Source organism: Salvelinus sp. IW2-2015, unplaced genomic scaffold, assembly GCF_002910315.2.
Source record: "Salvelinus sp. IW2-2015 unplaced genomic scaffold, ASM291031v2 Un_scaffold2870, whole genome shotgun sequence".
Classification (NCBI taxonomy): domain Eukaryota; kingdom Metazoa; phylum Chordata; class Actinopteri; order Salmoniformes; family Salmonidae; genus Salvelinus; species Salvelinus sp. IW2-2015.
The window spans coordinates 65,110-80,980 of NW_019944170.1; the positions used below are offsets into that span (position 1 = coordinate 65,110).

At 43.0% G+C, this 15,871-nt stretch overlaps 1 protein-coding gene and 2 long non-coding RNA genes across 5 annotated transcripts; 2 read left to right on the forward strand and 1 right to left on the reverse strand.

The window, feature by feature from the left end:
* Positions 1-213: 213 nt before the first annotated feature.
* Positions 214-15,041, forward strand: LOC112074891 (haloacid dehalogenase-like hydrolase domain containing 2). Of its 3 annotated transcripts, none has more exons than XM_024141973.2 (7): positions 214-282; positions 1,550-1,669; positions 1,894-2,102; positions 2,276-2,360; positions 12,014-12,230; positions 14,628-14,691; positions 14,794-15,041. In XM_024141973.2, the coding sequence occupies exons 2-7, from the start codon at positions 1,569-1,571 to the stop codon at positions 14,895-14,897; spliced, it is 780 nt and encodes a 259-aa protein (XP_023997741.1). In that variant the 5' UTR covers positions 214-282; positions 1,550-1,568; the 3' UTR covers positions 14,898-15,041. The 3 variants fall into 3 exon arrangements, with proteins under 3 accessions (XP_023997741.1, XP_023997739.1, XP_023997740.1); XM_024141971.2 differs by having other exon boundaries at positions 238-341; XM_024141972.2 differs by having other exon boundaries at positions 249-327.
* Positions 14,946-15,267, reverse strand: LOC139025572 (uncharacterized). Its single transcript, XR_011477170.1, has 2 exons — positions 15,209-15,267; positions 14,946-15,038 (listed from the first exon to the last, which is right to left on the reverse strand). It is a non-coding gene; the product is annotated as an uncharacterized lncRNA (long non-coding RNA).
* Positions 15,268-15,332: 65 nt separating this feature from the next.
* LOC139025573 (uncharacterized) lies at positions 15,333-15,649 on the forward strand. The gene is made up of 2 exons (XR_011477171.1): positions 15,333-15,371; positions 15,618-15,649. It is a non-coding gene; the product is annotated as an uncharacterized lncRNA (long non-coding RNA).
* The last annotated feature ends 222 nt before the right edge of the window (positions 15,650-15,871 follow it).

Here is a 15,871-nt window from a genome sequence, read left to right on the forward strand (position 1 = left end):
GAATGCTATAACCCGGTAACTAATCTGTTTCATATAACCCTTTACATTATTAATGGATAATAGGAGAATCATCTTCCTCATTAGAAGATTATCATCAATAGTTGATATGTTATTGTTTTGTTATTATTATACAGAAATAATAAAACCCGAATGACAGCCTCTCGTTGACCAAACCTATTTGAAACAGGCAGTTTGACAGGCGGCTAAAAATTCCAGTCAACTCGAAGGACCGCAAAATAATAACGTCACAGATGTTTATGTTCTACAAGCGTTGGATGGAAGGTGCCGTTGCGAAACTTCATACCTTACTTAGCATATGTTTTCCAAGTACTGTAGTTTTGGTATTTCTTTACACACTACCTTATGTATCTTTCTTAAACATTACATTGATAGAAACTACGGCAACTCTCAAACAACACTTTAGTAGTAGCTAGCTAGGTCTTTCCCCAACAGGCTAACGTTAGTTATGTTTGCTAGTTAGCCTGTATCGTWGGTCTGCTTGCTCACCCTGTTGCAGCTCTGACTTCTCTTCCGTTTTCTCTTTAGATACGTTGGCAATCAGAATAAAGCCTACCGGTTGATTTAGCTACCTGATTTATTTATTTCCTAGTTTTCTTAATTATACAGAGAACCTTTATCCAAATACGGCCTATGTACGATGATTATACACACCCCCCTCATCCCCATGTCTTCCTAGCATTACCCTGCCACCACTATGTTAGTTACACAAACCCCCTGCATGGAGCGCAAACTCAGCTGTGTAATCCCCTATTATTTAGAGATGTGGATTGTATATTGCTGTGTGTGTTTATATATATATATATACACACAGTGCTTTGTCCTGGCAGCAACACAGCCTCAGTATATTTAGCCCTGTTGTGTTAAATCCACTATGTTGGTGATGGATACAGTAAGAGCAGCACTAATATAATAACTACACTACCGTTCAAAGGTTTGGGGTCACTTAGAAATTTCATTGTTTAAAAAAAAATTTCTAAACATTTTGTCCATTAAAATAACATCAAATTGATCAGAAATACAGTGTAGACATTGTTAATGTTGTAAGTGACTATTTTAGCTGGAAATGGCTGATGTTTTATGTAATATCTACAGAGGTGTACAGAGGCCCATTATCAGCAACCATCACTCCTGTGTTCCAATGGCACGTTGTGTTAGCTAATCCAAGTTTGTCATTGGGGCGGCAGGGTAGCCTAGTGGTTAGAGCATTGGACTAGTAACCGAAAGGCCGTCATTGAAAATAAGAATTTGTTCTTAACTGACTTGCCTAGTTAAATAAAGGTAAAATTTAAAAAAAATGTAAAAGGCTAATTGATCATTAGAAAACCCTTTTGCAATTATGTTAGCAGAGCTGAAAACTTGTTCTGATTAAAGAAGCAATAAAACTGGCCTTTAGACTAGTTGAGTATCTGGAGCATCAGCATTTGTGGGTTCGATTACTACAAATGCTGATGCTCCAGATACTCAACTAATTTTATAGGATCTCTATGTGCATGGATTTATCTCTATCACTAATGGTGTATGTATACAGTACATAGGTGCCTGGTATCATGGCGACCAGACGGGCTCTGAAGGCAGTGCTGATTGACCTGAGTGGAACCCTCCATGTAGAAGACACAGCCGTGCCTGGAGCACAGGAAGCCCTCAKAAGGTCAGTCTGCCCAGAGCCCTGTTATCCTTGTTATTCAGTACTCACCCAGCCACTTTCTCCTGAGCTGCTCACACAACCCTCTGGTTCCATCTGAAAGTAAGAAGTCACAAATACGTCTACGATTTGTTCTGCAGCATGCCTCAGTCCCCATATTCACCCAGTCCTCAATTCTGTGAGTTTCTTCTGAAGTCACACGGTCTCTATGTTTGTGATTTATACACTAGGTTGCGTCAGTCCTCTGTAGCGGTAAAGTTTGTGACCAACACCACTAAGGAGTGTAAGAGGAACCTTGTGGAGCGTCTCCACAGTCTGAACTTTGACATCCAGGAGCAGGAGATCTTCACGTCCCTGACAGCAGCCAGGAGCCTCGTGGAGCAGAGACAACTACGCCCCCTACTGCTGGTGGAGGACAGTGCACTGGAGGACTTCTCAGGTGAGAGCCAGGGCTAGATGAGGCAGAGCAGATTGCAAACTAACTTACATTCAGAATGCATCCCAATGGAGCTGTATGGACCCGGGTCAAAAGCACTGTATAGGGCACATGTTGCCATTTGAGATGTGTAGTTTTAACTCTATAAAGCATCTTCTATCCATGTTGTGCTGCAGGTKTGGAGACATCCGAACCCAACGCTGTGGTGATAGGCTTAGCTCCAGACCACTTCAACTACCAGACGCTCAACAAAGCATTCAGGTAAACAGCTGAGTCAGTCCTCATACTGTAACCTCCCCTGTTATTGTAATGGTGAAAYGTTAGCATGTCTTGGGGCTTTGATCTTATCTAGATAACGTGTGAAATTAATGAGTCCGACGCTAAGGATATACTGCTTTGTCGAGACAAGGCCAAATCCCCGTCATCAGCATGAAGAAAAGACAGTGAAAAGGGGGAGGAGGGTGGGGTGCCTTGTAAGAATTTGCAGAGTAGGTAAACCACCACTACCCTCGGTATTATTGGCCAACATGTAATCATTGTAAAAACACACTGGACAATCTACAATTAAGACTATCCTACCAACGGGACGTTAAACTGAAATATCTTACGTTCCACGAGACTTTGCTGACCGACGACACAGATAATATAGAGCTGGCTGGCTTCTCCGTGCATCGGCAGGACAGAGCAGCTACGTCTGGTAAGACGAGGGGCGGGGGTGTGTGTCTATTTGTCAATAACTGTTGGTGCGCGATATCTAATATTAAAGAAGTCTCACGGTTGAACACACCAACAGCGTCATTGCATTTTGGTACACTAGAATGACATTAATTTCCAATGAAACGCTGCGTTTGCCTTGCAGCATTGCGTTGCAGTGCGTTTCGGTGTGGTGCGTACGTTGGATTTATCGAACATATGCATCAAACTGTATGTGTAGACGACTTGACAGAAATGGCAGCAGAAGGTGAATGTTGAACTTTTGTTGCAGACATATCCAGATGATGCTGCGTACTATTTTGCACAATGACGCTGTCGGTGTGTTAGAAGCATCAAGTTATTGATTGCCTGAGGTAAAATACCTCATGATAAGCTGTAGACCACACTATCTACCAAGAGTTCTCATCTATATTATTTGTAGCCTTCTATTTACCACCACAACCCGATGCTGGCACTAAGACCGCCCTCAACCAGCTGTATACGGCCATAAGCAAACAAGAAGCGGCGCTCCTAGTGGCCGGGGACTTTAATGCAGGCGAACTGGAGATGCACAGATTTGAAATTTTTGACCGATATCAAATATTTTCCTTGCCAAAAAAACAGATACCGATATTWAAAATTTTAGCGGCCTTTTAAGTATTCTAGTTCAGTTAAATAGTTGAAACACTCACACACTGACCAAAAAGTTATTTTGTTTGCATTTACGTATGTCCCCATTACCAGTAAAACATAATAAAACCCTTTTTCTTTCACTTACTTGCTGTGCTGTTTCGTTGTTCAGTCGTTTCATTCTCAGCCAGGAATTTCATCATACATTCAGAGCAGTGAAGTTTTCAGCTCTGTCCGTGGCCTCTTCTGTCATGGGTCCTCTTCCTCGGTGTAACTGGTCCGTTTCCATCCATTTCACGTAAACCCTGTTTTCTTGTCTGCATCGAAGTAGCGATCCTTGTACCTAGCATCGAGCATGGTGGCGACACAGTAAAGAGGCTCAGAGAGAATGCCACGAATCACTGGTGGCATGTCTGGTGGATAAGTGTGTGTGTCAGAGTGTGTGTAAGTTGACTATCCAAACAATTTGGGATTTTCAACACAATGTTTCTTATAAAAGAAGAAGTGATGCAGTCAGTCTCTCCACAACTCTTAGCCAAGAGAGACTGGCATACATAGTATTTATATCAGCCCTCTGATTACAATGAAGAGCAGGCAACGTTGCCGCTCTGTTTCTGGGCCAGCTGCAGCTTAACTAGGTCTTACCTTGCAGCACTGGGACCACCGACTGGACAATAATCAATATCAGACAAAACTAGAGCCTGCAGGACTTGCTTTTTGGAGTGTGGGGTCAAAAAAGCTGAGCATCTCTTTATTCGGCCAGACCTCTCCCCATCTGTACAAACCATTGAATCTTATATGTTTTGACCATGACAGTTTACATCTAAGGAACGGCAAGTAATTTTGTCTCCTCAACTTGTTCAACAGCCACGCCATTCATTACCAGATTCAGCTGAGGTTCTCATCTTAAGGAATGATTTGTACCAAATGCAATGCTCTCAGTTTTAGAGATGTTCAGGACCACTTTATTACTGGCCAACCATTACAAAACAGACTGCAACTCTTTGTTAAGGGTTTCAGTGACTTCATTAGCTGTGGTTGCTGATGTGTATATAGTTGAATCATCAGCATACATGGACACACATGCTGTGTTTTAAAGCCAGTGGCAGGTCATTGGTGAAAAGAGTATAGGCCTAGAGGAGCTGCCCTGCGGTACACCACACTTCACATGTTTGACATTAGAGAAGCTTCCATTAAAGGAAACCCTTTGAGTTCTATTAGATAGATAGCCCTGAATCCACGATATGGCAGAGGTTGAAAAGCCATAACATATACGTTTTTTCAACAACAGGTTATGGTCAATAATATCAAAGACTGCACTGAAATCTATCAGCACAGCTCCCACAGTCTTCTTATCAATTTCTTTCAACCAATCATCAGTCATTTGTGTCAGTGCAGTACATGTTGATTGCCCTTCTCTATAAGCATGCTGAAAGTCTGTTGTTCATTTGTTTACAGAGAAATGGCATTGTATTTGGTCAAACAATTTTTTCCCAACAGTTTTCTAAGAGCTGGCAGCAAGTTTATAGGTCTGCTGTTAGAACCAGTAAAGGTCACTTTACCACTCTTGAGTAGCGGAATTACTTTGACTTCCCTCCAGGCCTGAGGACAAAGACTTTCCTCTAGGCTCAGATTAAAGATATGACAGATAGGAGTGGCTATAGAGTCAGCTACCATCCTCAGTAGCTTTCCATCTAAGTTGTCAATGCCAGGAGGTTTGTCATTATTGATCAACAACAATACTTTTTACACCTCTCCCACACTAACTTTACAAAATTCATACTCGCAATCCTTTTCTTTCATTTGTTTTTTTATGCATGAATACAATAGCTCGCTGTTCTTGTTGGCATTTCCTAAGTTTGCCCACTTCGCCATACATTTTTTAAATTCCTCATCAATCCATGGAGCCTTAACAGTCAATTTCTTAACAATTACATGTTTATCAATAATTGGAAGAAGCAATTTCATAAATTCATCAAATGCAGCGTCTGGATGCTCCTCATRAATCACATCAGACCAACAAATATTTTTAACATCCACATAAGAGTCACAGAAAAATCTTTTGTATGATCTCTTATACACTATTTTAGGCCCAGATGTTGGAACTTTGGCTTTCCTGGATATAGCCACTATATTGTGATAACTGTGTACTGGGTACGGATACAGCTTCAGAACACATTTCTACAGTATTAGTAAAAATGTGATCGATACATGTGTATAATCTTGTTCCTGTAGTGTTATTTCCTGAAGTTCCTGAAGTTTACATACACTTTGGTTGGAGTCATTTAAACTCGTTTTTCAGCCACTCCACACCTTTCTTGTTAACTAACTATAGTTTTGGCAAGTCGGTTAGGACATTTACTTTGTGTATGACACAAGTCATTTTTCCAACAATTGTTTAAAAAGAGATTATTTCACTTATAATTCACTGTATCACAATTCCAGTGGGTCAGAAGTTTACATACACTAAGTTGACTGTGCCTTTAAACAGGTTGGAAAATTACCAGAAATGATAGTGCATGCGTTTAGAGCTTCCTGATAGGCACAATTGACATCATTGAGTCAATTGGAGGTGTACCTGTATCTGGAACTGTTTCAAGGCCTACTTCAAACTCATTGACCTTCTCGCTTGACAATTGTTTGGGAAATCAAAAGAAATCAGCCAGAACTCAGAAAAAAAATTGTAGCCCTCCTCAAGTTGGTTCATCCTTGAAGCAATTTCCAAATGCGCTGAAGGTCCACGTTCATCTGTACAACATAGTACGCAGTATAAACACCCATGGGACCGCAGCGTCATACCGCTCTCAGGAAGGGACGAACCGTTCTCGATCTCGCCTGAAGTGATGACACGTACCGTTGGTGCTGATAATGTGCAATATTTAGTACCGACACAGCAAGGCCTTTTGAAGTCTGTGAGTAGACAGGTGACAAAAGTATCTTATATCCCATTTGTTAAACCTGAGTCCTATATCGATTTCCTCAACTAAAAGGCACCTCCGCTCAGAAACGCGAAGCCTGTAGCTTCTGCTCCAAATCACCTTAAAACAGCAGACTACAGTTGGCAGTGGACATGGGTGACACTGTATTCGTTACTGTATTGTGGGACGAGTCTCTGGTCCGTGATAACAAGAAAATAGGATCAACCTGCTTCTGGCCTTGACACTATGCATGGTTCTGTTTGGTTAAGAAAGGTGGGAGGCTTGCAAGCGAAGTCACCGATGCAGACTGGTGAGCACCGGAGCGGGTGGCTCAGCATGATTTGTGGGGGGATTGTGCTTTGCTGTCAGATGGTGCGTTCACAAATATGATGGCTTTTGCGTGAAGGCAGAAATTATTGGTATATTGAAGCAAACATCTCAAGAGTCAATGTCAGGAGTTAATGCACTTGGTCGCATGCAGATCTTCAATTGTTGATGGACAGATACCCCCGGCACTAACTTCCAAACGTATCGTGGGAAAATGGCTTCTAAGGAAAACAAACGCTCGAATGATGGTTTGGTTTTTGTGGCCATCACAAACCTGTTTGAGACTCACTGTGCGATATGAATTTTGTTTTGGCCGACTGAAAACGCTGTTCCGTACGAGCAGAGGCTACAATGACGTCAAGCTTACCGAGGCTGTGTCGGAAGCGAATTGGACCGAATTCCACACTACTAATTCGCTCGGGTGCTTGGGAAAGGCCATACCTCCTGAAGCGTTTGATCAAGTTATACAATTTCCAGGTGCAGATGCTATTGACCGATACGAATTGAGTGTTATGTAAACTTCTTGACCCAACTGGGGACGTGATGGAAGAAATAAAAGCTGATAATAAATCATCTTCGTTACTTTATCTCGACATTTCACATTCTTTAAACTAGAAGTGGTGTCCTAATGACTAGACAGGTTGGTATTTTTACTAGGATTAATGTCAGGATGGTGAAAGTGCATTTAAATGTATTTGGCTAAGTGTATGTAAACTCCGACTTCAACACATGAATTATTATGTTAGTATCCCACCCCGTCCCCTCCCTCTTGGGTCTCTCACGTCCGCAGGAGCCTTTCTTGCCTGTTCAGATGTAGAACCATCCATCTTCCTACACTACATTAGGTGCTTTAGTTTTGACTTTCTTGTTAAATCAGTAAAACAAAAACTAAATATCACTTGTTATTGTAGGTCGCGTCGTGCGCTGGCCGGGGTTGGCTACGACCCGATTGGGCTTCTACTATCCTGCAGGCTTCTCGGGAGGCGAGCGTGGCCACCTGAGTGCTGGTCTTAATGTAGCAGTCGTCTCCCGACGCTCTTCGAGTTGGCCTTGAGTTTTCGATTGGCTGCGATCATAAGATATCCATTTCCCACTCTTCTGGGCTACAACCTCGCTTGTAGGATAATCCTCGTTGAGGAAGTTTCACACGTACCTCTCAGTTCTTGCGCTCGTTCGACCAGCTACCTTGTCCTTGAACCTCAGGATCCTGACACCTATCGGCCTGGGCCTATCACCTCAATCTTCCTGTGGTCCATCTTCAATTTCTCAGAGATCATTTCCCTCACTTTGTCTCATGTGGAGGTCCTGCAATTCCGTCTACAACCATGTTGTTCCGTCTTGATTGTCCCTTGAGGGTCTGATTTATCTGTCATTGTTATCATGGATTCACACACCGAACTGATGTATTCTCTCAATGACTTACAGATTTCTGTCATCTTGCCGTTCTCCTGTTTCAACTCATTGAGCTGACCCTGGGAGAACTGCAAACTGTTCTTCAGGTCCTGGACCTCTCTGGACAGGTCGTCCATTCTTTTATTAGTAGAATCCACCAGTATTTGGACAAAATACTTTAAGCTATTTTCTTGTTGTAACAACTGCTTGTCTCTTTTTGTTCATTTTAAAAGATCCTTCACGTGTGATAGAGAGACACCACTGTCCTCAATGGTACTCCCGCCGGCTTTGATCTTTGTCATAGTAGCTAGCAACGTATGTTAGGCTGTTACTCCTCGCAGTTACAGACAGGGCAGGTCACAGGGAAGATGGAAAACAACAAACAGCAGGGATCTAGACAGCCATAAACCCGGGACAATCCACTGTCCCAGCCACAATGGCTAACCGCATCACGGGCTCCTGAAAACCCAGRTAGCTTGATATGTAGCTAGCTAGCAGCTAGGCTAGCTCTGACGCCAAATAGCTCCTCAGACCCGTCCTTGGTCGGCAGGATCACTGGAAAGAGACAAGCAGTCCCAGCAACTGATGCCAACTGCTTCGCGGTATCCATACTAAGAAGCTAGCTAGCTACCAAGAACTTTACAAAACACTTTCAAACAAAGGTATATTTTATGGGTGCTTTAAATATTGACTGGCTTCCATCAAGCTGCCCACTCAAGAAAATGCTTCAAACTGTAACCAGTGCCTGCAACCTGGTTCAGGTTATCAGTCAACCTACCAGGGTAGTTACAAACAGCACAGGAATGCAATACTAATGCTGTAGAAATGTGCTTGAAAGCAGTATGCAGATTCATTCGATTTAGTGATCACGATATAGTAGCCATATCTAGGATAACCAAAGGCTGGGTCTAATGTAGTGTATAAGAGGTAATAGGATAAATTTGTAGTGATTCCTATGTGGTTGATGTAAAGAATTTGTTGGTCCGTGGTGTGTAATGAGGAGCAAACAGACGTGGCACTTGACACATTTATGAAATTGCTTATCCCAGTTACTAATAAGCACGCACCCATTAAGAAAATGACTGTAAAAACTGTTAAATCCCCTTGGATTGATGAGGAATCAAAAKAATTGTATGGTTGAGAGGGATGAGGCAAAAAGAATGGCATAATAATATAAGTAATAAAATAAGACTGGCTGCACAACCGATTGGCAAACGTATTGCAAATTAAGAAATCATGTGACTAAACTGTAATAAAAGAAGAAACTACACTGTAAAACAAAGATAAATGACAAAGAATGATAGTAAACAGCTTTGGAGTGATTTTATTATATTTTATAATTTTAGTCATCAGAAAACCCACTGATATTGTTAACTGCTTCCATTATTTTTCCAACAACACATCCAAGTATATCTGAAAAAATTATAAAAGACGAATTGTAATTTTGAATTCCGTAAAGTGAGTGTGGAAGAGGAGAAAGAATTATTGTTGTCTATCAACAATGACAAGCCACCGGGGTCTYACAACTTGAATGGAAAATTACTGAGGATAATAGCAGACAATATTGCCACTCATATTTGCCACATTTTCAATTTAAGCCTACTAGAGAGCGTGTYCCCTCAGGCTTGGAGGGAAGCTAAAGTCATTCCACTACCCAAGAATAGTAAAGCCCCCTTTACTGGCTCAAATAGCCGACCAACCAGCCTGTTACCAACCCTTAGTAAAGTTTTGAAAATGTTTTTTGATTAGATACAATGCTATTTTACAGTAAACAAACTCTTAGCACGATTATAGGGAAGGACATTCAACAAGCACAGGACTTACACAAATGACTGATGATTGGCTGAGAGAAACTGATGATAAAAAGATTGGGGGGGGGGGGCTGTTTTGTTAGACTTCAGGGCGGCTTTTTACATAGTCTGCTGCTGGAAAAACGTATCTGTTAGAGCTTTACACRCCCTGCTATATTGTGGATAAAGAGTTACCTGTCTAACAGAACACAGAGGGTGTTCTTTAATGGAAGCCTATCAAATATAATTCCGTTAGAATCAGGAATTCCCCAGGGCAGCTGTCTAGGTCCCTTACTTTTTGAGTAAAGCCAGTGTGTCTATGTATGTGGATATCTCAACACTATACACGTCAGCTACTGCAGCGACTGAAAGGACTGCAACGCTGAACAAAGAGCTGCACTTTGTTTCAGAATGTGTGGCAAGGAAGAAGTTAGTCCTAAATATATCTTTTTTTTTATTAAAAAGTGTTGTATTTGGGACACATCATTGACTAAACCCTAAACCTCAACTAAATATTGTAATAAATAATGTGGAAATTGTAGAAGTTGAAGTGACTAAACTGCTTGGAGTAACACTAGACTGTAAACTGTCATGGTCAAAACATATTGATGCAGTAGTAGCTAAGATGGGGAGAAGTCTGTCTGTAATAAAGCGATGCTCTACCTTCTTAACAGCACTATCAACAAGGCAGGTCCTACAGGCCCTAGTTTCTACCTTCTTAACAACACTATCAACAAGGCAGGTCCTACAGGCCCTAGTTTCTACCTTCTTAACAACACTATCAACAAGGCAGGTCCTACAGACCCTAGTTTCTACCTTCTTAACAACACTATCAACAAGGCAGGTCCTACAGACCCTAGGTTTGTCGCACCTGGACTACTGTTCAGTCATGTGGTAAGGTGCTTCAAAGAGGGACTTGGGAAAATTGCAATTGTGTCAGAACAGGGCAGACACCCATGCATACGCCACAAGACATGCCACCAGAGGTCTCTTCACAGTCCAGAACAGACTATGTGAGGCGCACAGTACTACATAGAGCCATGACTACATGGAACTCTATTCCACATCAAGTAACTGATGCAGCAGTAGAATCAGATTTAAAAAGCAGGTAAAAATACACCTTATGGAACAGCGGGGACTGTGAAGCAACACACACATAGGCACATACACACTCATGATAACATACACACGTACACATGGATTTTATGTTGTAGATATGTGTTAGTGGAGTATGTGTCTGAGGGCACACAGTGTGTTGTGAATTCTGTAATGAATGTATTGTAATGTTTTTAAAATTGTATAACTGCCTTCATTTTCCCGGACCCCAGGAAGAGTAGTTGCTGCCTTGGAAGGAACTAATGTGGATCCATAATAAACCCCAGGAAGAGTAGCTGCTGCCTCGGCAGGAACTAATGGGGATCCATAATAAACCCCAGGAAGAGTAACTGCTGCCTTGGCAGGAACTAATGTGGATCCATAATAAACCCCAGGAAGAGTAGCTGCTGCCTNGGCAGGAACTAATGGGGATCCATAATAAACCCCAGGAAGAGTAGCTGCTGCCTTGGCAGGAACTAATGGGGATCCATAATAAACCCCAGGAAGAGTAGCTGCTGCCTTGGAAGGAACTAATGGGGATCCATAATAAATACAGATCTTTGATCATCTAAATTTCTCACTCATTCAGGATTATCCGTAGTCATGGTAGCATCCACATTAATGTAGAAATGTTTCGAAATATATTATATTTTTATTTACAATAAAAGTGACTCAAATGACAATACATGCTTTATTCACCGTTTAATTTCTATTGGGCACAAAATAATCTGAAACACAACAAAACGAACTGCAAATGCATCCAACACGTTTGTGCAAGTTCAGTCACCAGCTTGGTGTAGTCACTGCGTGCTATGAATATGGGACCAAATACTAAACTTGTTACTACTTTATTCAAAAAGAATCTCTACAGGGGTCAATCATTTTTTACTCCTTGTTTGAGCTCCGTATTTGATCTGTTTTATACAGTCATCATGGGTGTTCATCATTTCAGACACCACTGTATATCTCAATGTATTGCTTTAAATGCATTTTCTTGTATGTGCTACTGCAGTGAGCCTTCAGCTGCCTTGGGACACATCAAATACAACTCTTTCCCTCTATCTACCAGGCTGGTTCTAGACGGGGCCCCCCTCATCGCCATCCATAAGGCCAGGTATTATAAGAGGAAGGATGGTCTGGCGTTGGGCCCCGGACCCTTTGTGACAGCGTTAGAGTACGCTACAGACTGTCAGGCCACCGTTGTGGGGAAGCCTGAGGGGACATTCTTCCTGGAGGCTCTGAGGGACATTGGCTGTTGTCCTGAAGAGGCCATCATGATCGGAGACGTGAGTCACACTGGAGGACTCCCACATAGTACCCTATTCCCTATATAGTTGGGTTAGGGTTATCACACTGGCGGACTCCCAAATAGTACCCTATTCCCTATATAGTTGGGTTATCACACTGGAGGACTCCCAAATAGTACCCTATTCCCTATATAGTTGGGTTAGGGTTATCACACTGGAGGACTCCCAAATAGTACCCCTATTTCCCTATATAGTTGGTTGGTTATCTACAAGAACCAAAATACACTGCTCAAAAAAATAAAGGGAACACTTAAACAACACAATGTAACTCCGAGTCAATCACACTTCTGTGAAATCAAACTGTCCACTTAGGAAGCAACACTGATTGACAAAAATTTCACATGCTGTTGTGCAAATGGAATAGACAAAAGGTGGAAATTATAGGCAATTAGCAAGACACCCCCAATAAAGGAGTGATTCTGCAGGTGGTGACCACAGACCACTTCTCAGTTCCCTAGCTTTCTGGCTGATGTTTGGTCACTTTTGAATGCTGGCGGTGCTTTCACTCTAGTGGTAGCATGAGACGGAGTTTACAACCCACACAAGTGGCTCAGGTAGTGCAGCTCATCCAGGATGGCACATCAATGCGAGCTGTGGCAAGAAGGTTTGCTGTGTCTGTCAGCGTAGTGTCCAGAGCATGGAGGCGCTACCAGGAGACAGGCCAGTACATCAGGAGACGTGGAAGGAGCCGTAGGAGGGCAACAACCCAGCAGCAGGACCGCTACCTCCGCCTTTGTGCAAGGAGGAGCACTGCCAGACCCTGCAAAATGACCTCCAGCAGGCCACAAATGTGCATGTGTCAGCATATGGTCTCACAAGGGCTCTGAGGATCTCATCTCGGTACCTAATGGCAGTCAGGCTACCTCTGGCGAGCACATGGAGGGCTGTGCGACCCCAAAAAGCAATGCCACCCCACACCATGACTGACCCACCGCCAAACCGGTCATGCTGGAGGATGTTGCAGGCAGCAGAACGTTCTCCAAACATCAGCCAGGAAGCATAGGAACTGAGAAGTGGTCTGTGGTCACCACCTACAGAACCACTCCTTTATTGGGGTGTTCTTGCTAATTGCCTATAATTTCACCTTTTGTCTATTCCATTTGCACAACAGCATGTGAAATTTATTGTCAATCAGTGTTGCTTCCTAAGTGGACAGTTTGATTTCACAGAAGTGTGATTGACTTGGAGTTACATTGTGTTGTTTAAGTGTTCCCTTTATTTTTTTGAGCAGTGTATATACACACACACACACACAGTGGCAAGAAAAAGTATGTGAACCCTCGCCAATTGAAGCTCAACAGAAGTTGGGTGATGCAACAGGACAACGACCCAAAACACAAGTAAATCAACAACAGAATGGCTTCAACAGAATAAAATATGCCTTCTGGAGTAGAGGTCGACCGATTATGATTTTTCAACGCCGATACCGATTATTGGAGGACCAAAAAAAGCCGATACCGATTAATCGGACGATTTTTAATAATAATAATAATGACAATTACAACAATACTGAATGAACACTTTTATTTTAACTTAATATAATACATCAATAAAATCTATTTAGTCTCAAATAAATAATGAAACATGTTCAATTTGGTTTAAATAATGCAAAAACACAGTGTTGGAGAAGAAAGTAAAAGTGCAATATGTGCCATGTAAGAAAGCTAACGTTTCAGTTCCTTGCTCAGAACATGAGAACATATTAAAGCTGGTGATTCATTTTAAAATGAGTCTTCAATATTCCCAGGTAAGAAGTTTTAGGTTGTAGTTATTATAGGACTATTTCTCTCTCTACCATTTGTATTTCATATACCTTTGACTATTGGATGTTCTTATAGGCACTTTAGTATTGCCAGCCTAATCTCGGGAGTTGATAGGCTTGAATTCATYAACAGCGCAATGCTTGAAGAGCTGCTGGCAAACGCAGGAAAGTGCTGCTCCTCTAGTCCCACTCGTGGAGTGCAATGTAATCGGCGTCCAAAAATGCTGATTACCGATTGTTATGAAAACTTGAAATTGTCCCTAATTAATCGGCCATGCCTCTATTCTGGAGTGGCCCAGTCAGAGTCCTGACCTCAACCCCATTGAGATGCTGTGGCATGACATCAAGAGACCGGTTCACACCAGACATCCCAAGAATATTGCTGAACTGAAACCGTTTTGTAAAGAGGAATGGTCCAAAATTCCTCCTGACCGTTTTGCAGGTCTGATCCACAACTACAGAAAACATTTGGTTGAGGTTATTGCTGCCACTGTATGGGGGATTGGAAATGATGCAGACATTACATTGATAGAAGCCACAATCTAACTGCAATATTACATCTAACCTCAATCTGTTTAACAGTATTGTTCAATATCTACCTCCCCCCCTTACAGGACGCCAGAGATGACGTGGGAGGGGCTCAAAACATTGGCATGCTGGGAATTGTAGTCAGAACCGGTAAGAGACATGACATCGCTTCATAACTCAAAGAAAACCTCTATAAAAGCATTCTAAAAACAACTCATGCCAATCATTTCTATTGATTCATGTCTTCTATAGGTAAATACAGAGTGGGAGATGAGGGTAAAATTAACCCTCCACCATACCTGACCTGTGACAGCTTCACTCAAGCTGTGGACCACATCCTCCAACACATCCTTTAACTATGGCTCTCTCATCACTATTAGATCATTTAGACATGGGTATATCTCATCATGTTGCAGTCCCACACCAGACTGTAACGCCTCCTCTAGTCCCACACCAGACTGTAACGCCTCCTCTAGTCCCACACCAGACTGTAACGCCTCCTCTAGTCCGCACCCCAGACTGTAACGCCTCCCTCAGTTCCCACCACCAGACTGTTAACGCCTCCTCTAGTCCCACCCAAGAACAAAAAAAACCCCGGGGGGTGGTTACGCCGTCCTCTAGTCCCACCAGACGTAAACGCCTCCTCTAGTCCCCCAGACTGTAACGCCTCCTCTAGTCCCACACCAGACTGTAACGCCTCCTCTAGTCCCACACCAGACTGTACCACGACCTCCTCTTAGTCCCACCCCAACGACTGTAACGCCCCTCTAGTCCCACACCAGACTGTAACGCTCCTCTAGTCCCACACCAGACTGTAACGCCTCCTCTAGGTCCCACCCCAGACTGTAACTCCTCCTCCTGTCCACACAGTAACGCCCATCCACCCAGACTGTAACGCCTCCTCTAGTCCACCCAGACTAACGCCCTCCGTCTAGTCCCACACCAGACTGGAACGCCTCCTCTAGTCCCACACCACAGACTGATAAGCCTCCTCTGTCCCCCGACTAACGCCTCCTCTACTATGCCAGACTGTAACGCCTCCTCTAGTCCCACACCAGACCTAACGCCTCCTCTAGTCCCACACCAGACTGTAACGCCTCCTCTAGTCCCACACCAGACTGTAACCTCTGCTAGACACACAGACGTAACCTCTCAGTCCCACACCAGACTGTAACGCCTCCTCTAGTCCACACCAAACCTCCTATCCACACAGACTGTAAACGCCCTTCCTCTAGTCCCACACCAGAACTGTAACGCCTACCTCATAGTCGCCACACCCAGACTGTAAGCTTCTATCCGAGCCACTGGTAGCCCCTCTAGTCCCACACCA